Here is a 20375-nt window from a genome sequence, read left to right as displayed (position 1 = left end):
GTCATAATATATTTATACATTTATACATTCCGTCCATATATGTGCGTATGCAGTTATATTTTAAAACCGATAATGACTCTTTTAAGAACTAGATCTTTGTACTTTTAGTTTGTCTATTATGATTTCTGATTCGTATTGATATATTGTATGATATTATATATTTATTTAATAGTGTATATAGATAATGTTCTAATAGTGTCTCATAAGCCAAAATTGGCTGGATGTCGATATCAATTTTATGCTAAGTCTCAAATGCTGTTTTATTATGATTGTATTGACATGTGACACTTTAATAAACTATGATCGATTGATTTGATTGATTGTGTTTCTTGGGGGCTGAGAGACAGGCCGGTCTGTGCTGTTGTGGTTGTGTCTTTGGGCAAGGCACCATCTCTACAAGGAGGTCCTGCCTCAATATGACCCTGGTTGTCCCTGGGGCGATAAACCAAGCCAACAAACACTTATACCTAATATGCCGAGTATAAACCAGAGTAATAGTTGTAGTGGTGTTATGTACAAGGGAAGCTAAAAAGTGTGATTTTCTGATATCTAAATCATATATTATGTCATATATGTGTCAAATAGTAACAACTCTCAACAGTTGAAAACATATAAATGTTTATTTCAGTTAGATATATTTCAAAAATACAATCAACACATTTTTTTTACATAATTAACAAAGAACATAACTATTTTTACAGTATATGCCCATTTATTGAGTTTTGAAGGCTTTTCATATATCATTTTTGTATCTATAACTACAGAAGTTCATTATTTGAAAGATTAAAACAACAAGAAACAGACATGAAACCTACTAAAACCTCCATTTAGGTATTAAGCCTCAACAGGCCCCGCTTTCACGAAACTTCTTAAGTCCGTCCTCAATGCTTAACTCTGAGTACATGCTTAACTTAAAGCATATGCTCAAAATTCGGCTTTCACAAAACTTCTTAATTCTCAATTCTCAGATTTTAAGTTGAGAACGGGCCGATATTTGAGAACGGTCCTAAGCATGCTTAAGTCTGTGATCTCGTTCTTAAATATGGCGAACGTACGTAAACTTCCTCGTCGTCTGCGGCGGCGACTGACCCATCGTCGTGCATAGATATATTCCGTTGTCTGCATATACATTGAAAACATTGCCATACTAGGGCATATATATATATATACAATGTACGACAGGAATCGATTTCAGCCTGTAAAAAACATGTATTTTGTTACTCATTCGACAAATGCTGGAGTGAGCAATGCCGTCCCTTCGCAACAAGCTTTCTTTACTTGCATTGGCCGATAATCTTTGGGTGTCGTAGTCGACCGTGTCAAGGTGCATCATTGAGGTTGTATTTTAATTTATCCTTGCCACATTTCAGACTTTCCATCATCTTCCCGTCAACACAAATACTTACTAACAAACTTTCAAACTGCAAGAGCCGTCTACCGGCGACCTACATATCGCTGTAGTAATAAATGCGGTAGTGGACAACACAGCTCCAACATCCACCTTCACAATCGTAAAGTAGGCTAGCGCGACTACGACATCAAACACCACAGTTAGTTGTTACTACATCAACACGTACTGTCAATAAAATATGTTTCGTAACTAAAATAAAACATTTCAAGACAATATAGGTACGGAGATATTCACATAAATTCACTTCAAAGAAGGAAAGAATGTCAGGTTTCGTAAGAGTTACTTTCCATCTATATGGCTAAATTAAACTTGTATTTATTAAATTGTATATTTTTCAATTGAATTACTGTATACATTTATTACATTATATGCCTAAATATTTCAAAAAATATATATATATATCTTCAGTGTATTGTAAGCCTTATGTACGAGCAGAGACCTATATACTATATATAGTATATAGGTCTCTGGTACGAGTGATAAAATTTTAAATGCTATTTCCAAATATATTCCATATTTCAAATTTGACAATCTGATTAAAATCAGCTGTTACATGGCTACGTTTACGGATCAGGCGTAGTGCATAGTAAACGTAGCCAGGTAACAGCTGATTTTAATCAGATTGCAAATTTGAGTGCAAACCTTAATTTTTTTGTTTCATATTTCATTGCTACATTATTTACCCATTTGATATCTTTTACCCATTTAGTTCAGATATCCTTATCTGAACTATATATCTATGTAGTTAAAATTAAAGGTGTATCTAATTAAACTAAAAATAACTGTACACTGTATTTAAAACAGGTTATAATCTCCATTTCTAAATGCATCTACATAATTCTGAATTTTAAATATTAAAGATATCTCTATTTTGTGTTAAAGCTGTATTTTAATAAATTATATAAAGATACATCATGTATCTGTACTTTAATACAGAAGTCTCTAATTATGAAAAATATATGTATTTGAATGGATCTATCTCAATTGAAATATATACCCAAATTAAACTAGGTAAAACCCACATGGCTTAATTGCCATAAAGTCATTTTAGTTTTTACCCATTTATTTCAGATATCTCTATTTGTTGACAAAATACAGAAATCTGTATTGAAATAAATATCAATATTTAAGAGTACAGATATGTATTTAAATACATGTAGGCCTACAGGAATTAAATAAGTGAAAACACAAATGGCTTTGCATATAGTTGCATGCATGAATGGAACATTTATCAGAATACATGACCAAAAAAAGTCTTTGTCACAAAAAATGGGTATTATGCCCTAAAATGCAAGAAATTAGAGTTTTCTTATCTTTTTAAAATTGAAAATTGGCCAAAAACAAACCAAATTAACATTACATATACTGGCCTATAACTTATGGATCATAGTAAAAATTTAAATTTCTATTGATACTTTTGAATTTGTTATGTTATAAATATACAGTAACTAGAGTGTATCTTTATTTGTGTTTATCAACTTTTTTTTATAAAAGAAATTAACAGATATCCACTGTCATGCAATTCTTTATTCAGACAACATGTGATGCCAATTTTCATATAACCAGCTATGTAGCAAGGTGGCCTGGGATCTGCCACAATGAAATAATCCACTGCAGATGCATGAAGGCTGTACACCTGAAAAAGATAAAAGGAAAAGTTTTAAGTTAATGCCATGTCCTATTAACCAACTACAGTAGTTATATAACAGGTTCACTGTACCTGTTTATCATGTAAGAGGAGCTTCTCTATACAAATACCGGTGCCCACCGTACAGTAAAGTACATGTGTATGTCACAGGGTTATATTTTATGTAAAATCATGGTATGTTATATTTCATGGAGTGTGCATCTTTAATGTACTGTTGGTATTTGTTTGGTGTGAGAAACCTTAATAGGAATGAAAGGAATGTGAGTATGTATGACATGTGACCTGACATGGACAATTTCATTGGACAGTTTTTACCTGTATTGCATGTTTTTAATCCTCTTAGTATTTCAAATCACTTCTCTTCTGGCGCTCTAGCTGAAAACAATCTGTAGAAGTCAGAGCCTAAATTATATTGAAGATCTGGTGAGTTTTTACTTTCATTTGATACTATTTTGTAACTAAGTATATATTAATGTTGTATTATAAAACAACATGTAATATTGTGTTTTAATAAGTATTTTGAAAAGATCTGTGTAGAAAGCATATCTGGTACTTTGTCAGAAGTTATGTGCTTCATGTATGTTTAATTGGAATTGATAGATATCATAATACAATATATTTTGTATATGACCTTTTTATTTGTATATATATTAGACCAGATTATTCATTGATTACAGCTGGTGATTACTTGTGAATCTGGTTGGTGGTAGTGAATAATGTTCCGGAAACCTCCGCATGATATGTGGGGTGAGTTGTAGTTCTGGTTGTTTTAATTGTATAGTACATTATGTACATGGTGATTTTGTCTGTAGGAAAATTACCAATGTTTTATATATATTAATAGTAATGTAAGTGATAAAGGTAGGGATAATTTCCTAATTTGATATTTGTATATCTATTGTGTCTAAATAGTGAATAACTAGTTTGATATATTCTAGTTATCGATATGTGTATTCTAAAAACATAAATGTATTAGTATTTGGTTCTGTTAACGTATTTATAACAGAAATTGTGCCATCTCTTTGTTATCGGTTCAAATATGTTACATGTAAGAGTTATGTCCCTTGATTGTCATGTCTGTAGTTTAGTATGTATGTGTGTATGATTAGTATTTCTTGTAATTGTAGGGTTTTATTAATGGATAATAAAACTACCATGAACAACAAAGTGGCATTGGATTATATATACCCACACCTGTAACATGTATCATATACAGGTGTCCACTGTACAGTACAGTACATGTGTATCATATACATGTACAGGTGTCCACTGTACAGTACAGTACATCCTCACTCATCAAAACGTCTTCCACGAGATCGAGTGGTATTTCTGCATTCCGTCCAGTTTACCCCTACATGCCCACCCCGTTCCGCGCTATACGCACTGGAAGCGATTCCTGTACGCCATAGCTCTATTATTTGATATGTACCAAGTAGACAAAATACAATTGCGTGTATGTAATGCATGTGTAGGCCTAAATATTAAGACACTTACCTCCGAATCGTTATACCATTGCTCCCGTAGTTTTTTAACAATCGCGTCTTCTTTCACAAAAGAGTTCCCTGCGAGGCCGCTTACGGACCAAATAATACGTTCTTAGCTGAGAACGTTCTCAAATATTTAAGAACGTGTTTGTGAAAGCCATTTTTAAGAACTTCTCAGCTAAGTACGTACTTAGCTTGAGAATTGAGAATTAAGAATTGAGAATTGAGAAGTTTCGTGAAAGCGGGGCCAGATATATATTTCCTTTTATAAAACCACATGCACATCTCTCTTGATGATATCTAAGACCTAAAATATTATCATGTTTGCTAAAACCAAACCCCCAAAATCCCATTTGACATATCAAATTATTCACATAAATAAAGCGTATTTGTTCTTTAAATTATGCCATTTGTCTTAATTTCTTTAATGCCTCTTTTTTATTCTATCGGTATCAAATTAACATGAATCTAGTAATAAATACAGTACATCCTGAAAAAGACTTATCAGTGATGCTAGGTGCCAATAGTGTGGAAATCTAGAGTGAAGTTAGGAAAATCAAACCTTGTCAACACAAATGTTAAAATATTTCAGGGTAGGGAAGGACAAGGGAATGCACAGGAGGACAGGGGTCTATTAACCCCACAAGAGGCCAAATGGGCCTGAATCACTGCTTTAAGAGCACAGTTGATCTAGGTCATTTATATGCAGATTCTAACTAATGCAGTTTACCACTTTATTAGATTATCAGAGAAGGCTAGCTAGATTTATTCATGTAAGTTTGAAAGCCTTCATTCCAGCATACCATTGGCCCAATATGAGGTCTGGAGAGTCTCTTGGCTATCTAGAAATAACTTCTTAAATATTTTAATATATTTGACCCCTGTGACCTGTAGGTCAAGGTCATTCATTTGAACAAATTTTGTAGCCATTCACCCAAACATGCTACAACCAAACTCACTGGGTCTCTTTGGCATTAAGAAGAAGCTGTTTAAAGATTTAAGCCTATTTGATGTTTGTGACCTTGAAAGCAGGTTATGTTCATTCATTTGAACAATCTAGGTAGGTAGCCGTTTACCCAAGCAGGCTAAAGGCCAAATATTAACTCCCTGGGCCTCTTGGTTATCTAAAAGAAGTTGTTTAAAGATTTTAGCCTATTTGACCCTGGTGACCGTGAATGTATGTCAGGGCCATTCATCTGAACAACTTGGTAGCCCTTCACCGGTGTATGCTACAGGCCCAATGTCAAGTCCCTGGGCCTCTTGGTTATTGAGAACAAGTCCTTTAAAGATTTTACCACTGTGGCCTTGAAAGTAGGTCAAGGTCATTCATCAACAAACTTAGTAACTCTTCATCCTTCGGGCAGGTGAGCTTATAATACATAGCTATAAAGGATTTGTTAAAACCAATAAAACTATGGCACTTTTTCATGCTACCCAAAATTAACCATCTGTGTCAGGTTTGAACAATCACATATTTTATCAGCACCAAAGACATTGATATATAAAATAAGAAAACTATGGTATTTTCGATCAAGAAGAGTCAGTATAAGTATAACCACTTCTGTGTAAAAACTTTTTTTTTATCCGCTTACAGTAAAAAAAAAAAAAAAAAAAAAAACAACAGTGTGTACATCACTTTTCTTGATTTAAATGTTGAATCCTCCTTACTTAATGTTGGGTTGGTAGCCAAATACAACCATATCCTGTAAAGGAGAAGTTTTTTCAAGAGTCAAGAAATTTTATTTAAAGACATTGTGTTATCGGGAATATTCAATGTGTTACTAAGTATTTGACCATTTTTTCAGATGTTTTATTCGATCATTTTGGTTTCAGAAAGAATCTATGACTGAAACAGTACAAGAAACAAAGAAGAAATTTGTAGATCATATATAGCAAGCATATTATAAATTGTTGGAATATAAAAGAGAATAGCAATTTGGGTGCAATGTTAGAAAACTATTCGAAATGTCAAACAATAAATTTGTTTGAAAAGGGAGAAACATGAGATAAACAGTTGTTTTGTATGTTCAAAACAAAAGTCAGTCTCAACTTCACAAATGGTACTTTTTATGCTATTTTATCTGACATTTTGTGCTATCTGTAACCCAGCCCCCGTCAAAAGTTTCTCGCCGTGTTGAACTGTTAGCATTGACGGGAGTAGTATATGTAACAAAGAAATTAAATCTAAGTAATGACTTTTCGTGAAACTGAACCATTTTTTTGTTTGGAAAGTCAGATATTTCAAACAAATTGTAATTTGCTTATCCAGTTTTTAGAATTCTACAAGAAGGCCTGTTTGAAATGTTAAAGACAAATAATTTGTTTTGAATATTTGATACCATTAAGGAGTATGTTTGGAGTTTGACAGGGAACAAATTCTGTAAAAATCTCTTTGAATATTTGCAGAGCTTACCTTTGTTGTTGTTTTAGATTTGATCTTACGAGATGCTAGCATCAAATTTTCAAAGTCTGAGATCCAGTCACTCAGTAATTTCTTTCGATATTTCTTTTCATTCTCCTTGTTTTCGAGCTTCTCAGAAAGTCTGTAACAACATAGGCTCTTGTTAAAGATTTATGGCCAAATTTTTGTATTCACAGTTTTTAAAATAATCAAATAATGCTAAAGGAATATATAGAGCAAAGCACGAGTGAAAAATATCGAAATATTCTGTCATACGAGTGAAATATATGTTACATTTAACGGGAAACCATTCAATTTTCTTTTTATTGCATTTCATAAACTTAAAAACAAAATTAAAAACATCGAAAAATTAATAGTGTCAAAAAGTGTGTGAATCAGTAATGACGTCATCCCTTTGTGACGTTACTCCACGTCAACTTGACGGCGCCATTTTGGATACATTTTTTGGTGATAAACCCAACCATGTCTATTCAATGCAGTGTTGTAAAATGCTTTAAAAGATATTTCATTGTCTGGAAATAAGACCGCCCCTAATTTGAATCAAAGTTTATGCATTAGTTCTCTCATCTTCGCTAGCCAAGGCTTCTGATTACGTTCCACTCCACATAGAGTGAAACGTAATCAGAAGCTTAGCTAGCGAAGATGTAGTTCTCTGGGCTTATTTCAGGATAAATAAGATACTGAAAATGTAGGATGAGCTGAGGAATTGTACATAGAAGAAAAGTACAATATAACATGGATAGTATGTTTGAATACACATAGCTCAAAACCAACCAACCTGATATTTCTCTGTTGCAGCTCCGTCAGCTCAGTCCTGTAATCCTTAATATTTCTTTTTGTCTGAAATGGAAAATTTTTCAATAACACAAGTATAATAGTTGACTATCTTATCTCTATGTAAGACTGATCTTTTCTCCACTTTTTTCATCTTTATTCTTTTCCCATAATTATTTAAAAGAATGTGGAAACTACATATATAATCTCAGAAAAAATTATCAAGGACTTGCTGAGAAATGATAACTAACATCAATAAACTCCTGTCGGCAATTTTATTTCTCTAATCAGTCTCAAAATCAAATGGACACAACAAGGGACCAAGGAGAAGTCAAGATTGTGAAAAATCCTATTTAAAGTACTTCTTGCTTTCAAAATCCAAGATGGCTTCCTTTCGGAAATGAGGTTTTAGAGTTGGAGGATACTGGAGTACAAGGAGAAACCCCACCCACATGGTCAGGCAGTTACACCTTACCTTAGACTCTTGAAACCAGAAGTGTGAACAAAAAATATTATGTTATCCCTATTACTGTACTGCTCAACCGTTCATGTGTATCAGAAAAGGTATACAGTGATCTTGCTAGACAAATCAGAGAAGGTGCGTTTGATACGAGAGCTGTGATCGTTTGAAACGAATGCTTTGATTAGTCGAGTGTAAACATCTGAAAAACCTGCTTGAACAACATGGCTGTACACTTGTTTTCCAACTGCCATATTCCCCTCAGTACAATGTGGCTGAGTGCATTTTTCATGCTATGAAACATGTTAACTACTTACCTCAGTTTTTTAAACATTGTGGAAGTGAAATTTATACAAATTTGTTTTATTGAAATATATTGTACCACGCTGTCACAATTTCTTTACAAATACGTCATGCACCCGTACATTAAATTTGTTCACACTCTCATGTTAATGATTCTAGTTCAATTTATTTCTTGATTTTATATATCGTAATAAAGACGTTAGGCTAGCGACCTCCAGCTATCAAAAGTGCTTGCAACTTCATTGACATGTGCCTGTGACCACACATCTGTGTCAATGCACTCCTGAACACACATCGGCCAATCATAGCTCTCATTTCAAATGCACCTATCTGATTAGCCTAGCAATGCAACTGCACACCTTTTCTGATATACATGAGTGGTTGAGTGGTACAGTGAAAAGAATCACATAATATTTTTTGTTCACAATTCTGGCTTCACAAGTCTAATAGGGAAAGAAACCCCAGCTTCCTACATATGTAGGTGAAAGACGAGTGCTGGAGGGCGAGGATTGAGGATGAGTCTATAGCAATAATGATGTCAAATTTGGGTGAAATCATCGATTTACGGTGGTAATCGTACCGGAACTTGCTCTTTATTATTTCTACTTTACATAGATTATACTGGTTAAATGCTTCTGTAACTTGCTTGCTCTGTAATGAGATGTCTAGTAGTGTCTATCATGTTATCATCTTGTTTAGGACAACTGAAAGGCTAACTTGAATTTTTGTTAACACTGTTTGCATATACATGTACTTCAAAGTTAGTAAATTCATGCAATGTTTGTTGCGAGGCCAAAATATCTTCTGACATCTACGAGACTCTCATACATATCTTATGATCATTACTCATGAATATACATTATTATATAAAATATTGTGAAAAAAGAAAGACTTACAGATTTCTTAATCTTATTTTATAATGACTTGGTTTTCGATCTGGTGTGGTCAAATATCCACGGTAGAATTTATTCTATTTTTTTTGTACTGACTTCAAGCAGTTCATTAAACCATTACTAAAGTGGCGATGACCATGAAAATAATTTTGATAATTGTTTGGTGTATTTTGATAATTAAAATCAAATTTAACCTACCCGTAAAATATCTGATCTTTTTTGTCTTACATCTTCAACAGCCTCTATCTATAATGAAAATAAAACACAAATCAACCAGATGTTCAACAGTCCTGCATTACTAATTCGTTAATGTATCTTGCAAACATGTTTCATAATACATGTGCAGTGACACTAACCTTCAAATTAACTTTTATCCTTTGCATATCAGCACTCAAGACTACAGTATATAATATATTCTTCTAAAGCTGATAGATCCAACTAAGAACTAAGTTTTTAATTCAAAATTTGAACATACCACAGGTACAACGGTAGGTATTTTTCCCAGAAAGTTCCAAATAACAATTTTGAATACAGTGTATTGAATCAAAATCAATGGATTTGGAACACATTTCATAAAACTAACTTTGTCAAGCTTCATCCGAGAAAATTTATTTGAGTGTTTTAACAAATCTGACCCAGATTTTTGTCCGATTTCATTCCATGTACCTACTAGATAAGTATCATTACCTAATAAGGAAAAAGTGCAATCAATGATTACGAAGCTCACCCGCAGCGGCAATCACACTATGCACTCATTTTTTATGTACATGTATGTATAAGCATGTCATTTTGAAATTGTACGTCGCATAATATCATTCCTAGACCTCTAATGGTTGTATAAACCAAATTAGAAGGGTGTGGACTTACAAGCTTTCCAAAAACTTACCCCAAAATCTTTTAACATCACTCCTAGACGTCTAATGAATGTATAAACCAAATAAGAAGATTGTAAGGTATATACTTTTGGACTTACAAGCTTTCGAAAAACTTTAAAGTTGGATGGGACGCCGACGCATTAGCTCACGCACGTCGTTTTTATGCACATATTACCTGTATTTTTGGTGAGACCTTGCGTGTACATATGTATCCACGGCAGATTTGTCTGGATTGTTACAACTCTCTACCTTCTGGGACGTTGTGTCTCCACCCCCCCCTGTATTGACTTTATCGAAACAATTAACACAGCACATATACTTACAGTATTGATGATTGATTTGCGAACACGACTCAGCAGGTGGCATTCCTTTCTCTGAATCGTGTTTAGGTTATCTTTACCTCTGGACAAGAAAGTAAAATGAAATCATGGCAAAATATTTTCATTTATCCATTATATATCCAATGTACAATTGTATATCATTTTAGGTCCTGCCTTCCAGTATCAAGGGTAATAACACACTTTCTTAATGTTATTTGTTTTCCTGGTCCCATGAAAGTTTAAGGGGCTTTTGAAGATTAACATAAATAATCCATTTTCAGCTTTTCCCCTCCAAAAGGAGGCTTTTATCTTTAATTATTCATTTAAAAACAAACTTGTTTATGATCTCTGTGAGTCCCTGGAACAAACTGACCACATTGCTCTATTCTGAAATCTATTCATGTCCAGCAAGTCTATACACTAATATTTGGCCATGTTGTGAGACATGGTCGACTAAAATTAGGCTTGGACTCCAGGTTATTATATTCCATAGTGATAGAACAGATATGAAAATGGACTAAGGGAGATATGAAAATGGACTAAGGGCAAAAAGCCTGAAAATTAGATTACTCAATCTTTTCAATGGGAAAAATTACAAGTTTACATTACACTGATATTCTCAAAAAGGCTGAAATCAGCCAATCGGCTGAACATTTTCATCTCTGTAGAATTACATCTTTGGGTTTTTTTGTCATGGAATCTATTTCTCCTACTCGAAACCAGCCCTTCCACCCTGACAGCTACAGCCTCTATTTATACCACATCATACCAGCATAGATAACTGGTTTACTTTTATATCAATGAAGTCAAGAAGATTCATCTATCCCTAGTTTTCAATGATATATCAATTTACTTTATAGTTACAATCAGAACTTGTTACTGTTGACTCACAATTCATAAACATAATCACTATAACAATATGGTGTGTTTACATAATGTTAATGTTAATTACCGGGTAGATCCTGATAAATATGTATACCTTGAAACATGCTGTTGCATTTCTTTATCTAGGTGGTTGAAGACAATGTCAAGATCCAGGGCAGATCTCTTGGGACGCTTTTCCATCTCACCTTGCCATAGTTCAACCTTGTGTACTACAAAGATAAAGATACTCAGTATATCTGTGTTTGATAACTTCACCTAATTCGTTCAAATTTCATTTGTATTGTTTTCAAAATATCAGTACACATTTGGACCTCATCATTTCAAAGTCAGCGGGTCATGTAAAATCTTTGGGATACCTTGAGTATTTGAGGTCCAAGAGTATACTTCACAAAGAATTTTTACTCTCTGGCAGGTTCTTTGAATTATTATTGAGATATATAACAGCTTTGTTCATTTTGACAGATGAATGTTTATCAGTAACATTCTCAAAATATAAGTTTATACATATATATAATGCAACAAGTATGATATTTAATACCATTCATGTACTCTATCAAATATCACAGTTAAATATCTTACCATATCGAGCTCTTTTTTCTTTTTCTGGATTTTTAGTTTCAGAAGAAAAGGAGATTTTTTTCTGTTTTGGTAGTGATGGTTCTGATGAAGTAGCCTGAACACTGGCATCGTCTTCATCCTCCTTCTCATCATCATTCTTCTCCCTGGCATTATCATCATCATCATCATCATCCTTCCCTTTGTCATCATTGATTTTGTTAATAAGACGTCTTTTATTAAGGTTTTTGGGAGACCAATTAGTTACTGGTGTATCCTGTATGGATGACCTGATCATTACCTGAGAATGAACATTCATATCTGTTACTACCAAAAATACATAGAGAACAACATTTGATGTTGAAGCTGTTCCTATAACAGCCAATACTGGCAGCCTTAAAACAGCTTTTGAAGCATAGAAAATTTTAAAAACTAAGTTAAAAGAGGGACACCACTTAATATGAGAAGAATCCCCATTCAAAAATACCCAGCGCTAATAACCCTGAATATGGTGGCTTATAGCACACTGTAATCAAAATAATTAGATCCCTACAAAATTTGCTATAACTTAAACAATGGATTATAACTTATGACAGATTATATATCCTCAATATCTAACACTAGTACGTAAATCATTTAAAGAGGTAATGGAATGCAAAATATGGCAGTAGGTGAAAGAGAATATCAGATCCCAGGGCCTTTTTTCCATTTGTTTCGGGATCAGGCCTATTTGTTTCTGGAAAGCTCAGAATTGGTAGAATTGGGAAAGAAATTTTCAGGTGTTACTGTCTTGAAAGAGATTATCTACCCCAAAACTCCCTGCATCTATAGAGCTACATATCTGTGGCTAACATGCATGATAAAATTACTCACTGAGGCTATGCTCTTGTCATGAGAGATATTGTCCTGTAACATATCATTCATTGTGACATCCTGTTCCACATCACCATCAGCGGCCTCCTCCATGGCTTCCTCCTCATCACTAGTGCCTCCTGGTGGAACATCAGCCCTAGGCCTGCTCTCAGAAAGAGACTCCTTTCTTTCACCTGTAGATTCTTCCTCTTCAGATTCAGAAGTCTGTCCTTCAGATACATCTTTATCCAAGACATTTTGCTCTATAGAGGATTTCCTTGTTAATTGTTTCTCTCTTTCTGAATGTGCTTTCTTTTCATTCTGATCCTGTAGTGCTTTGTCACTAGATCTTGATACAGATCTCCTTGCGTTCTCTGTATTATTCAGACTCTCCCTGTTGTTAAGATCAAGTTCATAATTTCTATCACTCTCATAACTTCCCCTTCTCTGTTCCATACTACCCCTGTTTGGGGATGCCAGCATTTGTTTACCAGTACTTCTGTTTGGTGACAAGTGCCTTTGCTTATCCATATTTTTCTTTTTTGGTGAGGACATTGTTTTTTTATCCCTACTTCTCCTGTTTGGGGACATTTGTCTTTGCTTATCCATACTTTTCTTGTTTGGGGATGGCAGCGTTTGATTACCTGATCCTCTCTTGTTTGGGGAAGACAGCATTTGACTATTGATACTTCTCCTGTTCGAAGACAGGTACAGGTGCCTTTGATTATCCATACTTCTCTTGTTCGGGGAGTCGTGTCTTTGATTACCTACACTTTTCCTGTAAGGAGACAAGTGTCTGTAAGCTTTTAGGTCCTTGCTACTTTGACTTGAGTCCTGTGGCAGGTCTTCTGCGTCATCTAGCACACTCTCACTTGTTGTTGCTTGCACCTCCAGACTCTCACCAGAATTACTTCCACTAGATCTTAACCTCTGTCTATAGGAGGAGTCATTGTTACTAATCTTTTCCTTATAAGGGCTTTTCTTGTGCAAGTAACTTAAACTAGCACCTGATCTTGCCTTTCTTTCTTTTCTCTTCCTCCCTATCATGCTCATAATCATCATCTTTAGCTCTAGATCTTCTTTGCCTCCTAGACAAATCATATTTCTTGCCTTCTTTTTCAAAATTTGGGCTTAAGTTTGATTTCTTATACTCAGCAACTTGTTCCTCCCCTTCCATACCTTCCTCCATCTCCTCTCCTTCATCCTGTCCATCAGACATGTCCTCTATCCTTCTATCGTTGGGCTCACTGTGATCAGCGCGCCCTGCTCCAGATACTCTGCGGTCAGATGTGCTGAATCTTGTCTTGTGTCCTGTTTCTTTCCTAAACAGCTGTGAAGCATCATCCATGTCCTCCAATTGAACATGTTCTACTGAAGCTTCAATCACAAAACTATCAGTTTCCGACTCTCTGTCATCCTTCACGGCCATTGTACTGTCGGCCATACTAGCGTCCCCATCTCTACCTAACTCATCCTCTTCATTTTCTCCCTCTCCTTCTTCATTCTCAAATGATCGTTGTTCAATAGGAACGGCTGAAAGACATTAAAAACAGACTTTTCACATGATTTTGTATTTACATTAGTTTCTATGTTGCACATTTTATCTACACATTCATTTTAATCATTTAGTCCATAGCCAAATTTAAATATTTAGACATTCTAGATTTTGAAAACAAACCTGTTAGAAGTGTGCTGCATATATTTCAATCAGATCACAGTGAATTCGAATACTGAACCTGTTATCTTGTTTAAAATTAATTTTTTTTTTTCGAAACTACAAGTAACGTTTTTGTCAACCTATTAGAAACAAAAAAATATTACAACAACTAAGGAATACCTACTTACCCATTGTGTAAGATATACCTGTGTTAAGGTTAAGTATTTTACTCTGATTTGTGATACCTGTGTTAAGGTAAAGTATTTTACTCTGATTTGTGAGACCTTATGTACCTCTGGTGACCATGTAGTAACATCTGAGTTACCTACCCCTGATGACTACTGACCAGGTGATGACTGATGAAACCAACCAACCAATGCTTATAACTAATAACTTAGTGGGCACATATTAAAACTACCTACACCAGATGAATGATGATTGTGTGTTGAAAACGAGAGTTACTGTACTTAATTTACTTATTTACTTACCCCTGATGATTTGAAGTTTACAATAGAGTTACTTTCCCTAAATGACTAGTAAATAAGTTGTAACAGGTGAGTTAACCCCCACCCCCTTTAAGATCGTTGAATGGGTTGTTACATGAGTTACACCCCCCCCCCCCCCCCCCCCCCCCCCCCCCCCCCTCATAAATGGTGATTAGGTTGTTACAGATGAGTTACCTTCCCCTAATGACAGATGAATGGGTTGTTGCAGATGTCGAGTTACCTCCCACCACGACAGGTGAATGGGTCGTAACAGATGAATTACCTCCCCTAATGACAGGTGAAAGGGTTGTAACAGATGACTTACCTCACCCAATGTCCGGTGAATGGGTTGTAACATATGAGTTAATTCCCCTAGCTACTGACCAGTGAATGGGTTGTAACAGATGAGTAACCTTCCCCTAATGACCAGTGAATTAGTTGTAACAGATGAGTTACCTCCCCCTAATAATCGGTGAATGGGTTGTAACAGATGAGTAACCTTCCCCTAATGACCAGTGAATTGGTTGTAACAGATGAGTTACCTCCCCCTAATAATCGGTGAATGGGTTGTAACAGATGAGTTACCTCCCCCTAATAATCGGTGAACGGGTTGTAACAGATGAGTTACCTCCCCCTAATAATCGATAAATGGGTTGTAACAGATGAGTTACCTCCCCCTAATAATCGGTGAACGGGTTGTAACAGATGAGTTACCTCCCCCTAATAATCGATGAATGGGTTGTAACAGATGAGTTACCTCCCCCTAATAATCAGTGAATTGGTTGTAACAGATGAGTTACCTCCCCCTAATAATCGGTGAATGGGTTGTAACAGATGAGTAACCTTCCCCTAATGACCAGTGAATGGGTTTGAACATATGAGTTAATTCCCCTACTGACCAGTAAATGGGTTGTAACAGATGAGTTACCTCCCCCTAATAATCAGTGAATGAGTTGTAACATAGGAGTTAATTTCCCTACTGACCAGTGAATGGGTTGTAACAGATGAGTTACCTCCCCCTAATAATCAGTGAATGGGTTGTAACATATGAGTTAATTCCCCTACTGACCAGTGAATGGGTTGTAACAGATGAGGTACCTCCCCCTAATGACTAGAGAATGGCTAGGGCTGTAGCATAGCAGATTTTCCCACCCATGATGACAGATAATCATTAATTAGTTATGGCAAAGAGTTACCTACCCCTTGCAGGAGGGGACTGGAAAACAACTGGTACTGGGCTACTGCTGATGAGATCAGACAGTTCTGATATGTGATGACCTCCATGAACTGGACTGGGTTTGGATTCAGAAATTATGTACCGTGCTCGTGGAGTCACCTATATTAATAAATAAAATATCAAAATTGATCTACAACTGTATTTGCAATTTCTTTCTTTTCACTTCAGTAAATGGTTTGGTTACGTTTATTTTGTTTAACGTCCTATAACAGCCTGCAGGGTCTGTAAATGGAATGTTTTTTAGCTTATTTCAATATATGTAATATTTACTCCAAGACCTTAATTAGATTCCCTTGTGATACACACTGATTATCAAAGCAATTTAACTATAACCAGTGGGTTTTTTTTAAACATAAACTCATTTCCTACTGGGCATTGCCTCATTTTGGAAGGAAATTTGTGAATTTGGGAAGAAAATGTTCAGGGGTAAACCATACAAATCATGGTAATTGACTTTAAATACAAAGTATGTAATAATTTCAACCTAGGACGGTCCTATCATCGGAAAAACAAGCCCTTGAATGACATACTTTATTATGTGTTCCAGTGTCAGGTGGCTAGCCTGCAGGTATTCAGTAAGTAGTTGACAAACATGTACAGCAAGTAGAACCAACAAATGTAGATGCTATAGGAGGTTCTTACCTTGGTGATATGTGAATCCTGATTGTCTGGATTTCTGGTATCTGATGTGCCTGTATTCAAATCTTGCATAAAATTGAAATCACGGTTTGTTACCTGTCGCTTTCTGAAACATATGAAAATCTATAGCTATCATTCTCATATATATATTAGTGAAGATTTTGGTGGGCACTCCAGATACATGGAGCCATCATGATCGAGTACAGTATTAGTATATATATATATAGCTAATCAAGCAAAAAACCTTGTTGAAACAAATCTTTGAAATGAAAACATTTTTTTTTTTATCTTTTCTGAATGAAATATCAGAGACACATATGTCTCTGGAAATATATCCAAGAATGTTCTACAATCCATTTCAGATGCAGCTTGAATTTTTTTTAATTTTACCTCAGGCTATTTATATTTTGAGATAAGTGACCAATCAGACAGTAAATTTAAGTATTTAAGACTTGATATTTTGGAAATTATACATAAACATTTCAAAATAAATATATCTATAAATAGCACATAACATTATGTTTATTGGTCAGAAAAAAAATATAATTTCTGTGGACAAAAATATCTAAAAACTTTTATTGATGATAAATTTTAAACTGATATTAAACTAGGGACGCTAAGAGACAGCACTTGTGTATGTATTTGAAGCGAATGCCATACTGAACAGCTGGTGCCTAAATTCCCTCTCTTGATGATGATCTCAGATCTGGGTTGGAATTCATGTTTTTTTTTATAATTATTTACAGTTGCCTCGTTGCGTAGTCAGTAAATACATTCAACACACTCACGAATATCTCCGCGAAAACATTGATGAAAAAGGCTGCGACATGGTTAGGTTCAGTTCTTGGGCTGTCAATGTTTGTTTACATCTTGATTCTCGATGTCTTCCTTTAACTTGCCGCCAAAAGAATGAAAACTTCCGTAAAGGGACACAACCGGAAGTTTTGTTGCTTGCCTTGCAGAACTTATAGCAGGGACTTGTATATCAGTATATACGTCTCTGCTTATAGTTAATTCTTAATATATTCTTACATATATTTCTAGATTAATTTCCAGGTCGTGAGCTATAGCTGCTTACCCTTACTTTTTGTAATGGGGGATTTAGTAAGCGGTGTCATTTAACAAGGACTTATATGTCTCTGATATAGCGCCTTTCGGTACAAAATGAATTATACCTCACCATACAGCTGTTCCGCACTGAGATAATAGAAAACAATACTGATAAATAAAATACATGATATGCCATGGTTGAAATATGGTATGCAAAAATATTATTTATCATATTATAATTGGATCAGTTTGATAATAGGATATCAAATTATTTCATCCCAATGAATGGCTTTTTCTTTAAATAAGATCATGCTCTCAAAGCTATCATACATATACATGTATATTGCATCATTATCATTTTAGAAAAAAAAGGTGTATGTGGGAGAAAGCAGTGTCGATGTACATTTCGGTTTCACCTTTGGAATTTAACCAGGGACGTATAATAATATATATATGTCCCTGATTTAACCGACTAACTTATTTCATTCCATATTTTATAATAAAAGATAGGATTAATAAATGTTCAAGTAAAATATAACGTATTTCGGTAAAAAAAAAAAAAACCCAATAAAACCAGAGATCCATGCACAGGAGGTGTTGCATTCCTTGTTTTTGAATTTTGCATATATCTAATATTATCTATAAATAAGTAGCATATAATAAACAACACATGAAAATACGTGCATGCATGATTCGTATAAATAAAACGGCTGTTGAACTAGAAGTCTGCAGTATTCTTTGAAAAGCCCATCCTCTTCGGTTCCAGAGACTGTTTAACGAATAAGAAAGTACACGTATAATTGATGGCGAGAAATTAATTAAAATTGCTGTGTGATTACTCAGCAAGAGTTTAGAAAAATAGTCGTGCCTGGGTGGAGTTTATACGGAGGTCACAGAGAAAAAGCGTCGCTTCATTTTCAACAACTCCGCATTTCTTTTTGTTTGGTGTTTACTTTAAGAGATATATTGCTATTCTATAAAGTATTATGGTAGCAATTGTCATGAAAAATGTCATGTACCGACATAACGAAACACGGAAACTACAAACCATGTTTTTTTCATTTCAGAATTCCGAATTGTGAAGTTGTCTATTAAAATAACAACAAACTGCGTTGCATCTGTTGGTATTTATGGTGAATTGTCCCAATTAAACTCTTAGATTGATGTTCGTTTTCCAAGACCCAGGGTTCGTTTACAAAATTTTAGATCTTCAGTCTTCTTCTTTGTCGCAGTTTTTGTGTGTGTTTTTAGTGGTTATGCGTTTAGACTGATTTAATTAACAATACAGATGATGTTAAAAATAAGATAAAGTCAATATTGAAAATTAGAGAGCATGCCGGCACTATTATTGAGTAATTGATAATGTGTACTACCGGCAGATGATATGTGTACCAAGTGATTGGGAGTCCCCTACCTACAATACATACACAGTCATCTACCAGTACTAGTATATGGGAAAAGTTCAAGTTCAAGTTCAAGTTCTTTATTGACTTTGAGTCTTCCGACTCATCAGTTTCATATACATGTACATACATATATGGGAAAAGGATTTCAATAAAATTATATGATTGGGAAAGATTCCAGCAGAGGATCTCAACGAGTTTGGGATGGATGACTAAGCTATCCTCTCAGACAGTAAATACCATGCTCTTATTGTTCTGTTGAAAAAATATATAGTTGTGTTGGTCGAGACTACTGGATATCTCTTGTAGTTTGTGCGATCCTCTTGTTCTTCGGTCCAAAAATTGTATGTGCTCAATTGTATGGAACGCCAAATTAACATATAATATTCAATTAATTGAACCTACAATTTGTATCTTCAATTATTTGAAGATAGGTTCAATTCAATTGAAGATAGGTTCAATTCAATTGAAGATATGTTCAATTCAATTAGAGAACGGTCCAATTATTTGTACCTTTCTTTAATTATTTAAAGATGGGTACAATTGAATTGAACATATCTTTAATTAAATTGAACCTATCTTCAATTGAATTGAACCTATCTCTAATTGAATTGAACCTATCTCTAATTTAGTTGAACCTATTTCTAATTTAATTAAACCTATCTTCAAATACAACATATCCTTTTGGCTTAATTAAATTAAACCTATCTTCAGTTCAATTGGACCTATCTTTAATTCAGTTGAACATATCTTTAATTCATTGGCGCCAACAAGGGGAGTGGTCCCTTTTCCCTATTTGTTCGTAATTGAAGATAGGTTCAATTTAATTAGAGATAGGTTCAATAAAATAGAGATAGGTAGAATACAATTAGAGATAGGTTCAAATCAATTGAAGATAGGTTCAATTAGTCTTATTTAAACCTATCTTTAATAGAATTGTACCTATCTTCAATTGAATTGAACCTATCTTTAATTGAAATGTACCTATCTCTAATTGAATTGAACCTATATCTAATTGAATT

At 34.5% G+C, this 20375-nt stretch overlaps 1 protein-coding gene across 1 annotated transcript; it reads right to left on the bottom strand.

The window, feature by feature from the left end:
* Positions 1 to 2918: 2918 nt before the first annotated feature.
* On the bottom strand, positions 2919 to 14100 carry LOC117330052 (serine/arginine repetitive matrix protein 5-like). Its single transcript, XM_033888274.1, has 9 exons — positions 12904 to 14100; positions 12055 to 12331; positions 11570 to 11684; positions 10594 to 10672; positions 9594 to 9641; positions 7744 to 7805; positions 6957 to 7086; positions 6212 to 6246; positions 2919 to 3047 (listed from the first exon to the last, which is right to left on the bottom strand). The coding sequence occupies exons 1-9, from the start codon at positions 13981 to 13983 to the stop codon at positions 2978 to 2980; spliced, it is 1896 nt and encodes a 631-aa protein (XP_033744165.1). The 5' UTR covers positions 13984 to 14100; the 3' UTR covers positions 2919 to 2977.
* Between the last annotated feature and the right edge of the window lie 6275 nt (positions 14101 to 20375).

Source organism: Pecten maximus, chromosome 1 (genome assembly GCF_902652985.1).
Source record: "Pecten maximus chromosome 1, xPecMax1.1, whole genome shotgun sequence".
Lineage (NCBI taxonomy): Eukaryota > Metazoa > Mollusca > Bivalvia > Pectinida > Pectinidae > Pecten > Pecten maximus.
The sequence above is the reverse complement of the archived record's forward strand: the minus strand, read 5'-3'. Positions and strand labels throughout refer to the sequence as shown.